Here is a 21,607-nt window from a genome sequence, read left to right as displayed (position 1 = left end):
TTTTTACTAAAACTATTATTATATTATTGATCGATTTACTGACTTTTCAAATCACCCATTAGTGCTATCTGCAGAGTTAGCTCCAGGTAAATGTCGCAGGCGTTTATTGTATTTATGGGCTCATTGCCAGCAGCATACCACCCTGCATACCACTGCTGGCTTGCTTCTGAAGCTAAGCAGGGTTGGTCCTGGTCAGTCCCTGGATGGGAGACCAGGTGCTGCTGGAAGTGGTGTTGGAGGGCCAGTAGGAGGCACTCTTTCCTCTGGTCTAAACAAAGATCCCAATGCCCCAGGGCAGTGATTGGGGACACTGCTCTGTGTAGGGTGCCGTCTTTCGGATGGGACGTTAAACGGGTGTCCTGACTCTCTGAGGTCATTAAAGATCCCATGGCACTTATCGTAAGAGTAGGGGTATTAACCCCGGTGTCCTGGCTAAATTCCCAATCTGGCCCTCAACCATCACGGTCACCTAATAATCCCCAGTTTACAATTGGCTCATTCATCCCCCTCCTCTCCCCTGTAACTATTCCCCAGGTCGTTGCTGCAAATGAGAACGTGTTCTCAGTCAACTTACCTGGTAAAATAACGGTAAAATAAAAAATTAAAAAATTAAAAAATTGTTACTTTGTAGGTGTTCATGCATTGGCATTTCATATTTTGCAGCTTAATTTCAATAGCTCTTGTACCACTCACTGATTTATTGATTTCCTCAAGCATGTGAAGCAAGTATTGACTCAGTCTTACTGACTGCATCTGAAGTTGACATCCCTCACACACAGCCACTGATACGGCTTCCTCTGTCCTCCTCTCTTGTCAGCTGCAGAGGGGCTCGTATCTGCTACATATTCCATGAGACCTTTGGCCTCACTCCTCAGTATATCGATCCCTTGGGGGGCTTAACGGGGCTTGACATCCTCACTGCAATCCGCAATGCTACAATAATAACCACCAGCTCCAATTGAATTGTCCGTGTGTAGGTTAAACAGATCTTTTGAATAGTTTTCCATTAAAGCTAATGGATGTAGAGAAGCACATGAGTTATGTTAACAGAGGGCTTTGTGTGTGTGGTGCTTCAGGGTCCGCAACCGGCCCTCTTTGTGCCTGAGATTTCCTTTGAGCTGCTAGTGAAGAGGCAGATCAAGCGTCTGGAGGAACCCAGCCTGCGCTGTGTGGAGCTGGTCCACGAGGAGCTACAGAGGATCATCCAGCACTGCTCCTCCTACAGCACACCGGTACGCTACACACTGCACAACACATACTACCAAGCATTCACTTAAAGCTATGACAACCCTGAAGCAAATTGTAATATAATTGTATTCTGGCATGCTGTGTGTTTGTCAGGAGCTCCTTCGGTTTCCCTAGCTGCACGACTCCATTGTGGAGGTGGTGACTAGTTTACTCAGGAAGCGCTTGCCCATTACTAATGACATGGTAAGACAGTTCATTTTTGTGATTTACTTTAAAAAAGTTATTACAGATCTTACTGAATGTAATTATTCTACAATTTAATGCTATTCCTTACTGGACGTCTGTCTGTGTTTGTGGATGATCCCGAGCAGGTCCACAACTTGGTTCAAATTGAGCTTGCTTACATCAACACAAAGCACCCAGAATTCACTGATGCTGCTCAGGTCTCAGCATCTGTCAACAGGTAATTCTGTCTCAACTCAAAGCAGATGTTCTGCTTTCATATATGTCGATGAGCCTAATGTTGACCAGAGGGCTCGAGTGTGATGCTGTCTTTTCATGCCAGTATGAACTTCACTTTTAAGGAATTTCACTAAGCCAGTTGTGAAATTTACTTGAATGACTTTTAACATGTTACTAGAACAGACAAACTGAATTGAACACCTCATTTCACCTATTTTAGGGCCGGCAGGATGGAGAGAAATACTGGAAAAATGAGAAAATGGCTGAGGAGAATGCACAAGTGGCAGGTTTCAGCAGCCCTGTGAAGGGCCAGGCCATCAACTTCCTGGACACAGTGAGTAGTGGAATCAGCAGTCAGAACTGACCCAGTGCTAGCCTGTAGAGCAGCACTGTATCAAATTAGATCTGTGACAGATTGTAACATCTGACCCCTTCTCTGTTTGCCAGGCGGTGCTGGCGTCCCGCAAGCTGAGTACCAGAGAGACTGAGGTCATCCAACGCCTCATCAAATGTTACTTACTTATCGTCCGCAAGAGCATTCAGGACCGTTCAGAGTCCAGAGCTCCAGAGCACCTAGGGGTGTTATTTATATATCCAGTTAGTGGTGAGTTGAGCCTTGCCTGTCCTGGTGTGTTAGCTAACTGTGTGTCTTAGGACTTGTGTGTCTGCAGTGTGCCCAAGACAGTGATGCACTTCCTGGTGAACTTTGTGAAGGAGCGTCTGCAGAGTGAGCTGGTAGGCCAGCTGTACAAACATAACCTGCTGCAGGAGCTTCTCATCGAGTCCCAGGATACAGCACAACAGAGGACAGAGGTGGCCCAGATGCTGGAGGTACTGTATGGGTGCTACTGGTATCCCTACTTACTGGGTGTAGACTTTCATGCACTTTATATTGTACTTTCTGTTTCTCCCTTTAACACTGGTATCATCTCCCTTCTTTCTTTCTTCCTTTCTCTCCTTCCTCAGTCTCTCCAAAAAGACAGCAACAACATCATCTCGGATATTTGGGAGACACCTGTGGTAGCCCAATGCAACTGACCGTTCCCCACTGATCGCATGTCTTTGAGAGTGTAGCTGAGAATGTGAGTACTGTATGGTAATACCACTGAGCTCACACTGACCATAGCACATCCAGCTGTCCTTTCTGTCTGTCCACTGGCCTCTTGGCTGGAGGATTTTAACCATTGTGTCTCAGGCAGAGCTGGTCCATTGTATTGAGTTGGCCATAATGTGAGACACCCATGATCAAAAACAAAGTAAGTGCAACAATCGTCTGTCTAAATGTCTGTTGGGTCTTTTGGTTGTGGTTGTAAATGTGTTTTTATAATGTGCAGTATTAAGTTGTTTTCTAGGGTCTTTATTGCGTCATGGCACAGGTTGTGCATGTACTGCTACGTTTGTTTTCATTGATGTATTTATGGAAGAGTGATCTCAAACCATGATCCCAGTTTCTGAAGGTATGTGTGCCGAGTAAATATAATCAGCCTGTTATTGGTTTCTCCTTTGAATTTTTTTGTGACATTCTGTAAAGATGAACAGCGGGAGAAAACCAAACATTATGCACTATGATCCTGGTCTTCAGGGATGCTGCAGAGGTTTGGTTTGACCTGGTCTATAGGGTGGAGGGGTACAGTAGTTGTGAGCTAGAGCAGGCTTTTGTTCTTGACGCGTGTCATGTTTACATATCATTCCAGTTGTACATTTGCACTGTGTTTGTGCATATATTAGTCCCATAGCATGAAGTTTCTAGTCAGGCTCTTCTTTCACATGTTGTTGGACAACTGAGACTACATCATTTATGAATAGCAGACACAAAGACTTGAATAGGTGTGTGTGTGTGTGTGTGTATTGTAAGCTAGCTTTTCAGGAAATGCAGGATAGTTATGGTTGAGTCCAGCACTGATTTGAGGAGTATAGCGATGAAGTGTAGAAAGCCACTATGCAAAATGATTTTACTGTCCTTGGGCAGTCCTGTACTGTCCATATCTCAGAATGCATTCAAATATTGTACCCCATGTAAAAATGACCCCATGTATGCAATGTGCCTCATAGAGGCAGTGTTTTGTAGAGGCAGTTTCAGAAGTCTAGATCTAGTCCTACCCAGATGACAGGGATGTTGGTGTGAGAGACTAACATGGTTCTTGATTGAACTCATGCATGCACCCGTAATTGTATTCTATTTTTTTTAATGTAGATCCCCAAGTGGAGTATGCCCATACAACTGCAGCCCTTAATTTGTGATTCGGTACTAATAGCATTGCGTGATGTTAGTGCATCTTCCCCACCCTCCATCCATTTAGCATTAGCGATTCTAAAGTTTCTCTAATATTGACATCGTAAGTACGCATCTGTTCCGTGAGCCAAAAGTCATGGAAAAGTTCCCAAAGGATGATGTTTATTCTGAAAGCCTTAAAGAGACAGGCAACAAGCACCATCTGAGCAGAAACACTAACTTCTGTGTGATCAGGGAGAGCACAGTGTCGGTTCAGTCTTTCGGAAAGGACAGTATGGCTGTGTGTGTGCATGTACGTATGTCTGAATGAGAGGATGTGCTTGTGTGCGTTTCTATTATTTAACTGTATATGTTCGACTTTACAAACTGCCTGAAAGTGCTTGTCTGACAATATTTGTGATACATGTAAGTTGATGGAATGACGTCTGTTCAGATTCGATAGACTCATTAAACCCTAACAACAACAGTCTGGTCTCTGTGAGATTGCTTTGCAGGATGTCCTCAACAATTGATAAGATCTGAGAGATCATAAGATCTGCTGAGTCGTCCAATGCGTCCCCATTCAGTCCTCCAGATGGCTGCTATGACTCACAGCAGTCTGGTATCTGTCGTCATTTCCCTCTGTTCCTACTAAGCAGGTGAGCTGAAATCACCGTAGATATTTGTGGATTATTATGAGGTAAGATGGTATCCTATTCAGCATCTTGAAAAGGACAATGACAAAGTGGCCTGCATGTTGCAGAGACAGATTGACTTGCACTCACACTCCTGGCCCTGTCTGCAACCCCATTCTCCCTGCCTAGTAAGTGCAACAACACCTGTTGTAATTGAGAAAACCAGCAGGAATTTACATTTCAGCCTTATCTAAAATATTTCCATTTAGCAATGATGGATTCGCTGTCGTCTCTTGTGTGAATGTTTGTGTGTATGTGCGTACGCACACGCTGAGCAAAGACTTACTGTATATTAGTTTTGAAAGTTTGAGATGGATGATGAAGTGATTGATTAAAAAGAATACAGGAGTGTATGTAATAAGACTATAACATTATCAAACCACTCATTCATGACAGAAATATGATTAAGGAGATTGCAGTACTGTAGGTCTATACCCAGTGTAGTACATCGGTACATGGAACAATGGGTGTAAACAGTGAAGGATATGTAAAATCATCACTGTATCGTAATGAACCAAAGTGATGTGACCACAAGCAGCCCTATCTAACCATATTATCCAATCATAGCAGCCTACTAAAATAACTATACATTTCATGTTGAATAATGATAGCTCTGAGAGTGTTCCCTTTAACAAAATGTATTAGATGTGAATGCAGGAGGGAATTGGGGGAACAAAAAAGAACACATGCTTGATGGGCTCAGACTCCTGTGGTTGAAATGATATGGCCTACACTTTGTCTTCAACTGTATCCAGTTACTCTGATCAACCTCCTGAACTACCCCCCTCCCACTTTCCTCCTCGCAGAGCCCCGGCCAGACTATACCAACCAATTCCTCTCGAAGCCAAGGGGGACTCTGCTGCAGTCTGTTGGCAAAACCTTCACGTTAGACACGTGTTTCCTGCCAAATAGAGCTTGAATCAGAGTCAGCCCTCTTTTTGTATTACCTGTTAGGCTGTGATGAGATGTATCCCGTCACATGTAGTGTCCTTGATGCCCAGGCTGTGCTCCCCTCCCCTCGGTGTGCCAGTCAGGAGAGAAGCCTGAACAAAGCCATGATAGAAGAGCTGCTGGGAGAGTGAAAGAACTGATACTCTCACTGACTGTCGCCTGGACAACCGGGCACAGGAGGGAGGGAAGAGTGAGAGAAAGGGAGAAAACAACAAAACATAATTGTCATGGTGGCCAAGACTCATTGAGGAACATAAAGATCTCATAAGTCTTGTATCAGAGAGGCTGCACAAAGGTGCAGGCGCTCTCCCTAGTGGAGCTAGAACACTGAACATTAAACAGAGATCAACAGAGCGAATCAAGTGAACATCTGGAGAACAAGTTTGAAATGAAATTGTTCAGCACAGGTTTGCATCCTCAAAGGACTCCATAGGGCTGCACATCCCGTCAGTTCATACCTCTACTCCTCAAGCTCAGGTAAGATTCTCCGGCTTTGCCGTACTCTGCAGTAAATGGAGCTCTCGGGTGGATTGAGACGTTTCAGAGACCTTCGCTTGCTGTAATGGGATGGTTTTATTTTTTTATCTGTCGTCAAACTTCGAATGGCTCTGTAAATCTCCAGGCAATCACTCTTCTTCTGCAATCCCCCACCATCTCCCCCAGGTGTAGCAGCAGTAGTGAGATTTCAGATTTGGGTTTATGGTACTTGCATGTGTTGAGGGGGTCATCCGTGTTTGCAAATATCAAACAAATTACTATCATTACAGTAGGTACAAATGGAGCATGAGTGTAAGGCCTTTATACTTGAACTATGCTGAACCTTTATATCCTAGGGATCTGTGAAGAATAGAGGCATCACCCTCAGTGATTCCCCTTTAGTGATATACTCAGTGCTCATACATAAGCAAGGTCTGTCGTCTGGCACGCTGGGCTGAGATTAATGTCCCTTTTAAATGATGTTGCATGGTCTGTGAATTTAAACCATGCTGAATCTGTGGGGCAGGAGAAGCTGTGAAATCCATATTGGATGAGATTGATCCTTTCCCAAATGGGGGAGGAGGGAGAGCAGACTGGAGCATAACCTTTCTTACTGACAACAGCTAAAAATAGTATGTATGTATCCTCCTTACCCCCACCTTTCTAGACACTTGTGCACACACACAGGCATACATACGCATCGGCACATCCCCAGAAAGCAAGAAATAAAAGCCTTATGTGCCTCTTAGTGAGGGTGTGTTGGATGGCATGCTAGGAGTGTTTAGAGTGCCACATCAGATCCACAGGAGACTAACACTCAGCATAGACAGTACAGTACCAAGAAAACCGCACACTGCCACACAACAGCAATAGTCACCACCTGGCATTCAACCCTGGGCTTTGGTGCTTCACATTCCAAAGTCAACCCAAAAAAGCTAGCATTTGGTCTGGGAGGACAGTTCTATCTTTAGTTCTCTAGAAAGTTATTTACATAAGGATATTAATTCATCTTTCACTGCATTCTTTTTTTAAATAGTTGAATCAGGGTAATTGGTATGTCACAGCATTGTAAATAATGTACAAAAGGATCAACCTCATCCAATGAATTTGTCTTTGCTGTGGAAAATCTGTAGTTGAAAATAACCTATACATTCAGCTGGGCAGTGTCTACAATATGGGTCTAAAAATAAATGACAGACTAGAATGACAAAGTTCCAGAATCATGCTGACTGAACATTTTGAGAATGCTTTTGTTGTCCATAAATATATTTTTATTCCCCCACCTGCACAGCCTAAATTGACTTTCTCTGCTCTCAAGAATTAAAGAAAAGTTAAAAAGTTGAATGATTCTGGAAGCTTGTTAACACATTCCTCATTCTCGCTTCAGCCCTTGGAGTGTTACCCTGCAGTTGAGGCTTCTCTAATAAAGATATTGTATGGCTGGAAAAGTGGCGCGGCTGAATTCGTCAAGAAGGGAAAAGAATGTGTCAGAGACCGATTATTCCAGGAGGCATTGCAGTAATCTGCCGGGTGGTGGAGGGAGCCAGGGATGCTCTACTGTACATCTATGTTATGTCTGTGTAACGGTGTTCTCAGCAAACGACCATTAACATGAAATACACAGCTCTGCTTTAATAGTACAGTCTGTATAACTGAAGAGTGGTGTAAGTGTGAGGGGCCAGCATGGTGTTTCACCACAACTGATCAGCAATTCCAGGGATGTGGAAACAAACATGGCAGATACGGAAATGTACAGAGCTAGCTGATTTTAAACTGCCTTGATTCACACAGGACATCATCATTTGTTGGTGTTGTAAGGAGTTCCATTTCCCCTCTTTTTCTCCCTCTCCTTTCCCCTTTTTTTCTCCCTCTCCCTTCAACAGACTGATCCTGTGTCTAATGAATTTGTCCTCTGCAGACACAGATGTTCTCCCAGTGCAGACAGATGTTGAACTGCTCTGTTCTCTCAGTGAGGGTGTCCATCTCTGCTCTGAACAATGGCATGGCACAGGTTGGACTCATTGTCATGGTGATCTCCTTGAATAGACTGTATTCGTGACTATGTGCAGGTGCAGCTGCAAATGTGTACAGATGGCTAGCTACTATGGCTGATAACAAATCATAATGCCTATTTTCGTTCTTGATCAACGGCCATATGTTTACCAAACAAATTAACAATCGATTCAAATACACTTCTTATCGGAAATGTAAATATTCAAGACCCAGGCTGAAGAGCGATATGGAAATTATGCACCCACTCTTTTGGCACCCCCCGCCACACCTAGATGACCCTGGAGCTAAATTCTAAAGATGGTAGATGACTTGCCAATTTGTCATTAGCATGATTATTGCCACTTGAATACCAAGTTACTGCAGTATCCTGTGTTTGCAGAATACCAAGTTACTGCAGTATCCTGTGTTTGCAGAATACCAAGTTACTGCAGTATCCTGTGTTTGCAGAATACCAAGTTACTGCAGTATCCTGTGTTTGCAGAATACCAAGTTACTGCAGTATCCTGTGTTTGCAGAATACCAAGTTACTGCAGTATCCTGTGTTTGCAGAATACCAAGTTACTGTAGTATCCTGTGTTTGCAGTGGAGTGAAAAGAGGAAGGAACAATAGCTTAACACTATCAGAAGCTGTCTATCACCAGGGATAAAACCCCTCATATTCCACCTCTCGCTAACATTCCACACGTCTCTCCACTCTCTGTAATTAGACAAGTGAGATTATTTAATTTGCTGAAGATCAGCCAAACCCAAGTCGACTGCTGGTGGTGTGGATAAAGACGCCACTGAGCACTCTAGGGGAAATATAGTTTTTTGCACACACACTGAAGGAATGAGTGAGAGGCATGAAATTACAGCCAATACTCTCTAAGCCCCCAGCCTTAGTGTTCAGCATATTAAACTGGCAGACCGGTACACTGCTTTGGGCCCTTGAGACAAGGTCCATCTTCTTCCTAAATTCTCCCCTTGATGTTTCTGTCAGCTGAATAAGAACCCTGTGTGTCTTGGCTATTAAGGGACAGATTCAATGGCTGTGCACTTTATGGCTGTGTACTGCAGAATACCCTGCACCACTATTATGACTGCTCTGTAAATCACCTATAGTTTATGTCTGTTTTTCTGCCCAAGGACAGGAGAGAATTTACATTCGGAGAGTGAGTGATGATGAAGTACTGTGTGTGTTTGTGACAGGTGCTCCAGCCATGGACTTAGAAGACGAGACGTTGTTATTCCAGAGCAGCTGGGATGCTGAGGAGGAAGAGGAGGAGGAGGGTGGGGAGTCAGATACACAGATTAATGGGAGGACCAGCACCACTGGAGGCAATGGGGTGTGGGGAGCGGTGGGCTGGGTCTACACACAGCCCTGGGTGAGTGGTGTTGTCCTGGGAGTTGGAGTTTTTCTCCCCTGTGCCCTCTCTGCCTACATGTTCCTATACTGCCCCCCATTGGACATAGACCTTTCCTACAGTGCCTTTGAGGTTCACAGCCACTTCTCCGCTGAGCGGTTTGATGCACTCACCATTGCCATAAAGACTCAGTTGGGGTCCTGGGACCCCTTTGACTCCACCGCTCTACAGGAGCTGCTGTTGGACATGCTGGCTAGGCAGGGAGATGGAACATCCAACAGGACATCACATGGAGGGCTGAACACGAAATCTCTGAAAAAAAACTTGTTCAAAAGAGTAGTTATGGAACAGAGAGGAGATGCCCTGAGTCAGCAAGAGACTGAGAGGCATGGAGAGGCTAGGGGTGGTAAAGTAGAGGTAGGAGAGGAGGATAAAAATACAACTAATTTAGGAAAATCTGAGAGTCGTGAGTCCATAGCAGGAGAGGGCGACGGGGACAGTGATAGATCTCAGACTAGGATGCGCAGGTTTGTCCCCAACTACTCATACCTGCAGAGCCAGGCCCTGTGGAGGATGGAGCTGGTGTTTGTAGCTCAGGGTGAGGGGGACAACAACATCTTCACCCCAGAGCGTCTCCACACCATCCACCACATAGAGCGCCTGCTCATGCAGCACCCCCAGTTCCAACAGTTCTGTTGGAAGCCTCTGGAAGTCCTGAGAGACCTGCCCCTGGGCCCCTCCTACTGCTCCCCTCCAAGCTCCCTCCTCTCCTACCTCTTCCCCAGTGAACGGGGAGGCAGGATCTACTACGACGGCATGGGACCCAACCTGGCTGACATCCATGGTGAGTCTGATGTTTATAAAACTGGGCAACTTCTGTAGGTACAGTTGCTGCTCTGCATGATTTAGTAGTGAGCTCTTCTGCTTGAGAGAGATCAAGCAGAATATTAAAGGGGGTAGGCAGCGACGTTACCACTTTGATCTTCACTTGTGTTTTTACTCCCAGGTGCTCTGAGTCTAGCGATCACCCACCCACAGTTCTACTGGTATGTGGATGAGAGTCTGGCCCCTGACCGGCTCTCCTCCTCTCTCCTGCGCAGTGAGATCCAATTTGGAGCTCCGCTGCCCTCTTACTGCTCCCTCCAGGACCGGCCTGAGGAGCAGAGAAGCCGCTTCAGGAACTTTGTGGTTCAGTACGCTGACATCCTGGCTCAGCAGTCCACCAGGTGGGTTATGGCTTATGGGCCCTCTGCCAATGCTGATGATACGCTGTGTCACATTCTAAAAGACATAAAAGAGCCATACGATGAACTGATGCTGTTTTTAATTTCTCACAAGACTTTGACTTTGACCAATTGTAATTAAGCACAATCAAAGAGTCCCTCCTTTCATGACACCCACATACTATTCTTTCATTTTCTTGTCGCTGTCTCCTTATTTCTGGATTTGTGGGATGCTAGCCAGGTGAAGGTGTTGTATGGGGGCACAGAGCTGTTTGATAACGAGGTGAGACAGACCTTCCACAGAGACATGTTGCTGGCGCTGATCAGTGGAGGCTGTATCACTCTGCTGGTCTATTTCCTCACCTCCTTCTCAAGTAAGGTCCCATGCACTCTCCCACCTGCATTAGATACAACATGCATGTTATTGCAACATTTCCTATAGGTCATATGCTGTTATACATGGTATCTGATAAGCTAGCATCAGTATAGTATTCTTATTATTTTGATACCACATGCATGAGGTCTCACAGTCAGTCACTTTGGTGTGTCTCTACAGTGTTCCTGACATTCTTTGGGCTCACTAGCATTGGTCTGAGCTGCCTGGTGGCTCTTTTTCTCTACCATGTGGTCTTTGGGGTGAGATACCTGGGCATCCTCAATGGGGTTGCAGCCTTTGTGATCATTGGCATTGGTGAGTGACAATATGAAAAAATACTAGAATTTCTCTCATGACCAAACTAGTTGAGAAACAACATCTTTGTTACAGATAACATCCAACTCTTTCTTCTGTTTGCCCTCTCCGTGGTCTCCAGGTGTGGATGATGTGTTTGTGTTCATGAGTACCTTCAGACAGGCTTCCCACCTAGTCCATCCAGTCCAGAGGATGGTGTACACGGTGAAAACAGCTGGCCGGGCAACCTTCTTCACCTCCTTCACCACCGCAGCCGCATATGCTGCCAACACCTTCTCACAGGTACTCAGAATTATTGTCAGTCCATATTGTATTATCCTTCCAAAGGGAATGCAAAATAAATGAATGGCTGTGAGGTGGAACTGTCTGTATATGTATCAATATGAAAAGCATTATGTAAATGTGTTGAGGTCTTTTACCCTTCCAATCAGATTCCAGCCGTGCATGACTTTGGCCTGTTCATGGCCCTCATCGTCAGCTGCTGCTGGCTTTGGGTGTCAATCCTCATGCCCGCTGCCCTGTGTATCTGGACCCAGTGTATTGACCCCCAGGAGAATTCCTGTCTCAAATGGTGTGATCCCATCTTTCCTAAATTTTGTGCTAGAGAACAGAGTTCCTATTGTTGTGCTGCTTGCCTTTTCATTCTGTTTTCCAATTATGAACAACGTGTGGTTCTAAAGCTGTATCTCTCTGATACGCTTCCTCTTAAAGGTGGAAGGCACTTGCAGGACTGCCAGTGAGCTACAGTCCTTTGTCAGATGAGGATGACGATGTGACCCTACTGTCAGTGGAGATGGAGCCAGGTGAGATCCATATCTGAACAGAGATAAATGAATGAAGGGCAAAATAATGAAAGGTAATAGAGTCGCGACACCATTCAGCCCCTCTCTCGGTCTCTTCCTGTCTCACCCAGGCTCCTGTGACACAGATGTAGATGCAGCCATTCTGTCCCTGTCAGTGGAGACTTCTCTCTCACCACCAGAGCAGGGAACTTCAGGCATGGTCAGCACTTACCTTCAGTGGGCTCTGAGGCACTGGGTGGCAGAGCCAGCCGTGGAGAACCGTAAAGTCATTCTAGGTAAGGGCTCTGTCTGTCTGCAGCGTTCGGGAGGACCACCATATCTCATGATGCCCATATTCCTTTTTCAACTTTTATCAGCAATATCCATGAGTTTTGTATTGTCTATCCCTGAATCCTCCTCACAGAAAAGCTATTGAATCGTATTCCTCTCCCCTCAGTGATCTCCCCCATCTCTTACCGACCAGTCTGTGTCTTGCTGCAAATAGGAATCTACATCCTGGTCCTGCTGCTGTCTGCTGGGTGCTGCTGCCTCCTGCGGCCGGCCACTCATGCCCCGTTACTGTTTCGTCCAGACACCAACCTCCAGACTCTACTGGGACTGAGGAACAACCTCAGTGCCCAGGGCATATCCTGCCACATGTGCTCTGGTGAGACGTCGCCATCAATCTGTGTGATGGAACCCAGATGGGTGTAAAGTAAACTGACTCCACTACTTTAACCTTTCTAGGACACACGTTCCGCTAGCGGAACCCCCCCACAACATTCCGCTGAAAAGGCAGCGCGGGTATTTCAAAGATATTTTTCCGAAATATGTAACTTTCACACATTAACAAGTCCAATACAGCAAATGAAAGATAAACATCTTGTTAATCTACCCATCGTGTCAGATTTAAAAAATGCTTTACAGTGAAAACACAACATATGATTACGTTAGATCACCGCCAAGTCCAAAAAACACACAGCCATTTTCCCAGCCAAAGATAGCGGTCACAAAAAGTAGAAATAGAGATAAATTAATCACTAACGTTTGATGATCTTCATCAGATGACACTCATAGGACATCATGTTACACAATACATGTATTTTTTGTTCGATAATGTGCATATTTATATCCAAAAATCTTAGTTTACATTGGCGCCATGTTCAGAAATGCCTCCAAAATATCCGGAGCAATTGCAGAGAGCCACATCAAATAACAGAAATACTCATCATAAACTTTGATGAAAGATACATGTTTTACATAGAATTAAAGATACACTTGTTCTTAATGCAACCGCTGTGTCAGATTTAAAAAAACTTTACGGAAAAAGCACAGCATGCAATAATCTGAGACGGCGCTCAGATATAAATAACATTTCTCCGCCATGTTGGAGTCAACAGAAATACGAAATTACATCATAAATATTCCCTTACCTTTGATGATCTTCATCAGAATGCACTCCCAGGAATCCTAGTTCCACAATAAATTGTTGTTTTGTTTGATAATGTCAATTATTTATGTCCAAGTAGCTACTTTTGCTAGCGCGTTTAGTACACATTTCCAAATGCTCGTGCAAGTCCCGCATAACGTCGGACGAAAACTTCAAAAAGTTATATCACAGGTCGAATAAACTTGTCAAACTAAGTAGAGAATCAATCTTCAGGATGTTGTTATCATATATATCCAATAACATTCCAACCGGAGCATTCCTTCGTGTCTGTAGAAGTTATGGAACGCAAGGCGATATCATGTGGAACGCGCATGACCAGGAACTGGCAATCTGCCAGACCACTGACTCATTCCCCTCTCATCCGGCCCCACAACACAGCATAAACTTAATTCAATGTTCTACAGACTGTTGACATCTAGTGGAAGGCGTAGGAAGTGCAAACAAATCCATATCTTCCTGGGATTTGAATAGGCGATGAGTTGAACATTAACCAGCCTCAGAATTTCCACTTCCTGTTTGGAAGTTTGCCTGCCATATGAGTTCTGTTATACTCACAGACATAATTCAAACAGTTCAAACTTCAGAGTGTTTTCTATCCAATAGTAATAATACTATGCATATATTAGCATCTCGGACAGAGTAGGAGGCAGTTCAATTTGGGCACGCTATTCATCAAAGTGAAAATGCTGCCCCCTATCACTAAAAAGTTAAAGCCAAATGAAACTCCCCAGTCCTGCAACTGTCTGGCTGTAAATGTCTTTAAGCAACATTTCAATTCATTTTAGACTGGGATATTAATTTACAGTCGACTCTTGGTAAGAGCTGACTCCATTGCATTATTATTCTTGCTATGGGTATTTGCATATTCCAGTTCAGTGCTCACATTTACAACACTCCCAGGACATTGCATATACAAGGATAATAAGCTCTGCCAATCATTTAGCATTGAATCGAAATGTCCCCTGCAGGTCTGTTCATGGAGAAACCTCATCTTCTGCACAGCCCTACCCATACTACCCCCTCCGTGGCTTGGTTTCACCCCCATGAACATACCAAAAGCACTTCAAACTCAACTCTACGGAGCCCAATCACACCAAGCACTTCCTCCTACACAACAGGTACTGGATAGTATGTTAACATATCAAAATAGGATCCACATGAATATATCCCTGGCAATGTTCTGTCAATGTTTGAATGTGTGCCTCTATTAATCTACTGCGTATACTACTAATGTATCTTTTCATGACAGGGCCTCTGCTGACCGTGTATGTCTCTAAGCTGGATTTAGGCGCTTCTATCACTCTGTACCGCTTCTCTCTGAATACTAGCATGCCCTCGCCTTGGAAAAGCCTCAGTCCTAGGAATGGAGAAGTTCCATCTTTTCAGGTTAGATGACCCCAAAATGAAAATGCGGTATTACTGGGTTATGATCAAATATCTAACTTCTGATAATCAGCTTCATCATATAACTTCTGGTGTCTCTAAACAGGCTTACGTTGAACCTCACAGCAACTTCAGCACCCACATGACTGTGTGTGTGTCCCACCCCAGCCCTCGCTGGATGATCACTTCCCAGTCATGTGACCCGCGCCACGGCTGGAAGTCAGAGTTCAGCTTCTATGTGGCATCGGCTGAGCAGCAGCACAGCAGGTAAAAGGAATGACGAGGGACAGATGGAGGAATAGAGAACAGTCAAGCTGTTTGTGGTCAAACTGTTAACACAGCTGTCCTTGTGCCTCCTAGGAGGCTGTATTTTGCCCAGCACAAGCTTAGTCCTCATCCAAGCCGAGTGTGTGCAGAACCACCTGGTTGTGTGATCAGCTCCGGGCCTGACGGACCCACACGGGGCTACTTCTACACACCGCTCCCCACAGGTAAGAGCGGGAGAACATCTGGAGCCAGAAGACATCAGGGAACTGCATGAATACTGAAATAAGAGTGTACTATGAATTGTTGCTTATAAATGTGATGGAGTCACCTTTTTCCTAATTTGTACCTTGTTTCAAAGATTCCACCTCAACGAAAAGGTCCAGGACCTCCGGTTTTAACCCCTGTAGTGGAGGTGGCTGTGGCCAGCCAGCAGTCCGTCCTCTGGTTGACACTGGTGCCATGGTGTTTGTGGTGTTTGGAATACTGGGAGTCAACCGCACCCAACGCACAGACAACCACGTCATTGGGGACATGGTGAGGGGCCAACTGCGAGACAATAAAGATATGAAGGTGTAATTTAATAATCAATACTGTTTTAGTGGTATTCATTTGCTTTAAAATTCTCTCCAAAGGGCAGTGTGATATTGGATCCAAACTTTGATATCTTCCAAGAGATTGGTCATCTCTGCCATATCTGTAAAGTCATCAGTGCTAATAAACAGCTTGTGAAGCCGGGAGGAGCCCAATGTCTACCCTCCGGTACAAACTGCACAGGCACAGTTTAACACATATAACAGCACACATACACAAACCACGTTTGATAGGAGTTATGTATTCTCTCTCTCCCTCTCTTCAGGCAACAAACTTTCTTTTATCCTGCCCTTACTCCACCCAGACTGCCACTCACTCCCTGAGCCCAACCTGTTGCCAGGCCAGCTGTCCCATGGGGCCGTGGGGACACACGGTGGCAGAGTGCGCTGGCTCTCCATGGCCTTTGAGTCTGTGAGTGCTAGCCACTGTTGTACTTGGTGTATACTACCACCTATAATGTAGCGATATGGCCCTGATCTGTGCCTGTAACTGAGCACATGTATTTTTCATCTGTCTGTTCCTAAGACCACCTACAAGGGGAAATCATCTTTCCAGACTCGCTCAGACTTCCTCCAATGGGAGACCTTCCTACAAGAGCAGCTCTCAGCTCTCCCAGAGTCCTCTGCTCTACGGAGAGGTTTCCAGACCTGTGAGCACTGGAAGCAGATCTTTATGGAAATCATAGGCAAGTGGAAAAGCCGGAGGACATGTTCAATACCCAGGGCACAATCAAATCTTTTGACTGCCTGTCGGGCAGCTAATAAATATATGTAAAAGATTATTATTTCAGCCCTTCTGGGAATGTAACTTTCCTGTGCTGACTGACTCCATCCTGGGTTATATGTAGGTGTGGAGAGCGCCCTCTGCAGTCTGCTCCTGTCCCTGGCCATCTGTGTGGCAGCTGTGTCTGTTTTCACTGCCCATATGCTTCTGCTGCTGCCAATACTGCTCACCATTATGGGTAAGACACTGCTGTCAAGCCTTTATTTTTATCAGGATGGCCCATTGTGAATAGACTGCAGAGAAAGGTCTCCAATAATTAGATACAATGCAATATTGATGTGTCATTGGGTATAATGTAAGAGGCAGTCATTAACTGTTGTAATGTACATACTGTATGTTCTGTGGTTTTAGCCGTGGGAGGATTAGGGGGTCATCTGTCTGTCAGTATGTGACTGTGATCTCTTGACCATATGCAGGGGTCATCTGTCTGGTGGTGGCCATCATGTACTGGCTGGGCTGGGAGTTGGGTGCCGTGGAGGCCATCTCTCTGTCCATCCTAGTGGGCTCCTCAGTGGACTACTGCCTGCACCTGGTGGAGGGCTACCTGCTGGCTGGGGAGACCTTACCAGCCACACCAGAACACACTATGGTACGTTCAACACAATCTGATATGCATCTATTATTGGCACATGAGGAATTGAATTTACATATTGTATATTCTACTGTTAGATAGCCAAACTTGGTAAATTAAGGATTTGCCTTGAGTATATTCTGTTTACTTAAAAGTCACTCTGTGACGAATGCCACCGGGTTTAATGGAATAAGCCTGAGGGTTTAATGCATAAAGAGAAAAGACTCTCAAACAGAAAATCTGTTTGTATTCTCAGGATCTATCAGCTAAAAGGCAGAGACGGACCCTAGACGCAGTGAACCACGTAGGAGTTGCCATAGTGTCCAGTGCTGTCACCACAGTCATTTCAACCATCCCTCTCTTCTTCTGTGTCATCGTGCCTTTTGCTAAATTTGGTCAGATCGTGGCCATAAACACAGTAGTGTCCATCTTGTTCACCCTGACTGTGACAGCAGCCATGTTAGCCACCATGGGCCCTGCCAACTTCCACAGGCCTCCCGGTGCCGTGCTGAAGGCCAGCCTGGCAGTACTGGGCACCACAGCCTTTGGCGTTGCCCTGTGCTGGGCAACTAGGACCAGTCCCTGGCACACAGTAGTCACCATGTGACCACAAAAACTCAACCACTACTGTTACCTCTGTAAGCAGAACTAAGAGGCTTGGTCTAAACCTCAGTTTAGTATTGTTCTATACATGCAGCTGGAAGGATTCAGATAAGTAAAAGCATCTTGTTTGAGTAGACCATTCTTGATGTGGATAAAGTTGAATATTTTTTTTACCAAAAGAACAGAATGTGATCTCTTGAGAATAAATAGTCTGCAGAATAGGCTTTGGTTTCTGTGGATGCAGCCTACTGCTCACAGGAGATTACAGTGTTGATTTAAATACTGGTTGGGTCCACGTTGTTCTTTTGTCCACATTACTCTGTTCCTGAGAATATTTATTTTTTCTGAAAATTCCTGGCTTCTCTGACCTGCTGTTAGCACCAACCTCATCTCTGATGGTTGGAAACCACACTTTGAGGTCCAAGAAGACAGGTGTTGAATCAACAAAAAAATATGAATCATTGTCATGCACTCCCTTATTCCAGTGATAAGCCTATCACTCACATCACACCTCTTCACTTGTCTGATTGTTCAGAAGAGAACGTTGCGAGTCAAAAGATTATTCAAGACAAGGCCAGTGTAAATTGGGAAGATTGTAAAAACTGGGATAAAAGGTGCTTTACTTTACTGGCCTCACTCTTGTCCAGTCTACATGTGTAGATCTTAGATGTAGTGTGAGATATCCCATCGGTACTTGGTCACCTCCCTGACCAAGGAAGGCCCTTCTCCCTGATTGCTCAGTTTGGCCGGGCGGCCAGCTCTAGGAAGTCTTGGTGGTTTCAAACTTCTTCCATTTAAGAATGATGGAGGCCACTGTCTTCTTGGGGACCTTCAATGCTGTAGGCATTTTTTGGTACCCTTCCCCAGATCTGTGCCTCGACACAATCCTGTCGACCTCATGGCTTGGTTTTTGCTCTGACATGCACTGTCAACTGTGGGACCTTTATATAGATGGGTGTGTGCCTTTCCAAATAATGTCCAATCAATTGAATTACCACAGGTGGACTCCAATCAAGTTGATCATCTCAAGGATGATCAATGGAAACAAGATGCACCTGAGCTCAATGTTAAGTCTCATAGCAAAGGGTCTGAATACTTATGTAAATAAGGTATTTCTGTTTTTTTATTTTCAATAACCTGTTTTTGCTTTGTCATTATTGGGTATTGTATGTAGATTGATGAGGAAAACAATTTAATCAATTTTGGAATAAGGCTGTAACATAACAGAATGTGGAAAAAGTCAAGGGGTCTGAATATTTTCCGAATGCACTGTACTGTATGCTGCTAATAACACACACACTTGAGAAATGTTTTCCTTCTCCTGAGGCTACCTACTAACACACTCCTTGAGTGCTGTAACATTCGGTGGAAATAGAGCAGTGATTTGAGGAGCATTTCGAGGAACGGATATTGCAATTCAATGAACAACAATTGCAATTCCACAAACAATGCCACAGACAGGAGTAACTCAACTTTAACATCTGATAAGGAAATGAAGGACTAACCACACATACCTGAAAAAAATGCTAAGAAAAATGCTAGCCCTCTCATTATGGTTCAAATGTACTGTACATTTCTCTCTAAGGCCTAGATTCAATCAGATCAACGATAGCGGACACCCTGATGTTTTGGAGGTGTGTGAGGTCGAACTGCATACACTGCCCCATTCGCATAAAAGGTCAGAATGAGAAAGTGTAGGCTATATATAAATAATTACGCTCAAATTGACAAATCATTAAACTAAATAATGAGAATTTCTATCATCCTAATCGAGGTGTAGATTAGGCCTACATCTCACGTTCCAGTGTTCGAACTTGTAAACAAGACTGCATGGGATTTCTGTTAATGTGACTTTGTGCAGCCAATGACAATGTCTGCTTTACATATAATGCACTGTCAAGACAACAGCTATGCAGAGTCTGCAAAAGCAGATCTGATTGAATAGACCCCGAAGCTATACTGTGGTATCTTCATGCACTTCAGACTGTAAATTGTAAACCTACAAAAATTTGAATTATGTACTGTGGTGAAGGTATCAATTCTATGGCACAGTCAGTGCTTAATTTGAGCCGATTCCTGCCCTTGATTTTTTCGTTGTGGAACTTATTTGCCAGGATCTGGTACCTCTCATCGCATTACTTTTTTTCTTCTTCACTGTAATGTAAAAATTTGAATAAAAGCAATCACAGTTAATTCGAGTTGCCTTTGTAATTCTAATGCCCCCTAAAAAACGTATTGTAAAAACGTAGATTTTCAGCCCTTGCCTGATATTCTAATAATTAATTTGCGTTGGGAGGACCGGGTTTATAGTTTGCGCAACATTGTAGCCTAGGGAACAACACGTTGCTGTGGTGTGAGATAAGCATGCCGGTAGCCTCACAGAACTAGAATGAGATTCACGTTATATTATCTCCGGTGGCGATTTGGGAGATGCAGGTAAAAAAAATGTGGGTTGCATGCCAGCAAAGCCACTACACAACACAAAACTAAACGATACATTAATTGCACTATAACAGTGACAAACGGTGCCCACAAACTGTTAGGGCCTACATAAAGCTGTCCCAACACCTTACCACTGCTACACCTTGCAATCAGCAGACCCTTGTCTGGCAGCGAAACCGTTCATTCAGCAACATTTTACTGCCTTGACAAAAACATAGCTGATATGGCTGACTTGCTTAAACAATGTGGTTTCTACTGACAATTGAGATGTCCAAACTATGGCATAAAGGGACAAGTGGATAAGAGGCAATCTGTAATTTCGATTAATACTCAATTAGTATTTGGTAGCATTGCCTTTAAATTGTTTAACTTGGGTCAAACGTTTCGGATAGCTTTCCACAAGCCATTTTGCCACAACTTTGGAAGTATGCTTGGGGTCATTGTTCATTTGGAAGACCCACTTGCGACCAAGCTTTAACTTCCTGACTGATGTCTGATGTTAAAGCTTGGTCACAAATGGGTCTTCCAAATGGACAATGACCCCAAGCATACTTCCAAAGTTGTGGCAAAATTGCTTAAGGACACAAAGTCAAGGTATTGGAGTGGCCATCCCAAAGCCCTGACCTCAATCCTATAGAAAATTTGTGGGCAGAACTGAAAAAGCGTGTGCGAGCAAGGAGGTCTACAAACCTGACTCAGTTACACCAGCTCTGTCAGGAGGAATGGGCCAAAATTCACCCAACTTATTGTGGGAAGCTTGTGGAAGGCTACCTGAAACGTTTGAACCAAGTTAAACAATTTAAAGGCAATGCTACCAAATACTAATTGAGTGTATGTAAACTTCTGACTCACTGGGAATGTGATGAAAGAAATAAAAGCTGCAATAAATCTTGTCTCTACTATTATTCTGACATTTCACATTCTTAAAATAAAGTGGTGATCCTAACTGACCTAAGACAGGGACTTTTTACTAGGATTAAATGTCAGGAATTGTCAGGAATAACTGAGTTTAAATGTATATGTAAACTTCTGACTTCCACTGTATTCTATTCTACTGTATTTCAGTCAATGCCACTCTGACATTGCTCATCCTAATATGTATATATTTCTTTATTCCACTTTTAGATTTGTGTGTATTATTAGATATTACTGCACTGTTAGACTTAGGAACACAATTTTGCTACACCCGCTAAATATGTGACCATGGGAAATGACAGTATGTGGTCTATATATACATTTTTTTTTAACTAGGCAAGACAGTTAAGATGACGCTGGGCCAATTGTGCTCCGCCCTATGGGACTCCCAATCACGGCCAGATGTGATGCAGCCTGGATTTGAACCAATGACTGCAGTGAAGCCTCTTGCTGTCACTAAGATGTAGTGCCTTAGACCGCTACGCCACTCGGGAGCCTAAAAATCTTTGCTACTACTTTACAGATCCACCAAAGATTTGTATAACTAACCCATATAGACCAGAGC

At 44.2% G+C, this 21,607-nt stretch overlaps 1 protein-coding gene across 3 annotated transcripts; it reads left to right on the top strand.

Annotated features, from left to right (window-relative positions):
* Positions 1-744: 744 nt before the first annotated feature.
* LOC139576800 (protein dispatched homolog 3-like) lies at positions 745-21,032 on the top strand. Of its 3 annotated transcripts, XM_071403292.1 has the most exons (26): positions 745-1,232; positions 1,342-1,431; positions 1,560-1,651; positions 1,871-1,984; positions 2,098-2,481; positions 2,617-2,732; positions 9,187-10,185; positions 10,348-10,567; positions 10,802-10,938; positions 11,121-11,255; positions 11,377-11,537; positions 11,687-11,826; positions 11,967-12,058; positions 12,169-12,333; positions 12,543-12,704; positions 14,456-14,605; positions 14,737-14,873; positions 14,977-15,137; positions 15,231-15,361; positions 15,496-15,671; positions 15,770-15,896; positions 15,994-16,139; positions 16,254-16,413; positions 16,576-16,689; positions 16,928-17,100; positions 17,339-21,032. In XM_071403292.1, exons 7-26 carry the CDS (start codon positions 9,198-9,200, stop codon positions 17,687-17,689), a joined length of 4,026 nt encoding a protein of 1,341 aa, XP_071259393.1. In that variant the 5' UTR covers positions 745-1,232; positions 1,342-1,431; positions 1,560-1,651; positions 1,871-1,984; positions 2,098-2,481; positions 2,617-2,732; positions 9,187-9,197; the 3' UTR covers positions 17,690-21,032. The 3 variants fall into 3 exon arrangements, with proteins under 3 accessions (XP_071259393.1, XP_071259394.1, XP_071259392.1); XM_071403293.1 differs by lacking the exons at positions 745-1,232; positions 1,342-1,431; positions 1,560-1,651; ... (1 more) ...; positions 2,098-2,481; positions 2,617-2,732 and adding an exon at positions 5,224-5,985; XM_071403291.1 differs by lacking the exons at positions 745-1,232; positions 1,342-1,431; positions 1,560-1,651; ... (1 more) ...; positions 2,098-2,481; positions 2,617-2,732 and adding an exon at positions 6,023-7,996.
* The last annotated feature ends 575 nt before the right edge of the window (positions 21,033-21,607 follow it).

The sequence above is a fragment of the Salvelinus alpinus genome, chromosome 5 (assembly GCF_045679555.1).
Source record: "Salvelinus alpinus chromosome 5, SLU_Salpinus.1, whole genome shotgun sequence".
Classification (NCBI taxonomy): Eukaryota; Metazoa; Chordata; class Actinopteri; order Salmoniformes; family Salmonidae; genus Salvelinus; species Salvelinus alpinus.
The sequence above is the reverse complement of the archived record's forward strand: the minus strand, read 5'-3'. Positions and strand labels throughout refer to the sequence as shown.

What these genes read in the sequence shown, in the direction of transcription:
- LOC139576800 (XM_071403291.1), top strand. Translation starts at nt 7,885, where the DNA reads ATGAATTTGTCCTCTGCAGACACAGATGTTCTCCCAGTGCAGACAGAT. An exon ending in GTCAGTGGAGATGGAGCCAG is followed by an intron (nt 12,059 to 12,168) that starts GTGAGATCCATA and finishes TGTCTCACCCAG; the next exon opens with GCTCCTGTGACACAGATGTA. An exon ending in TCTCCATGGCCTTTGAGTCT is followed by an intron (nt 16,140 to 16,253) that starts GTGAGTGCTAGC and finishes TCTGTTCCTAAG; the next exon opens with ACCACCTACAAGGGGAAATC.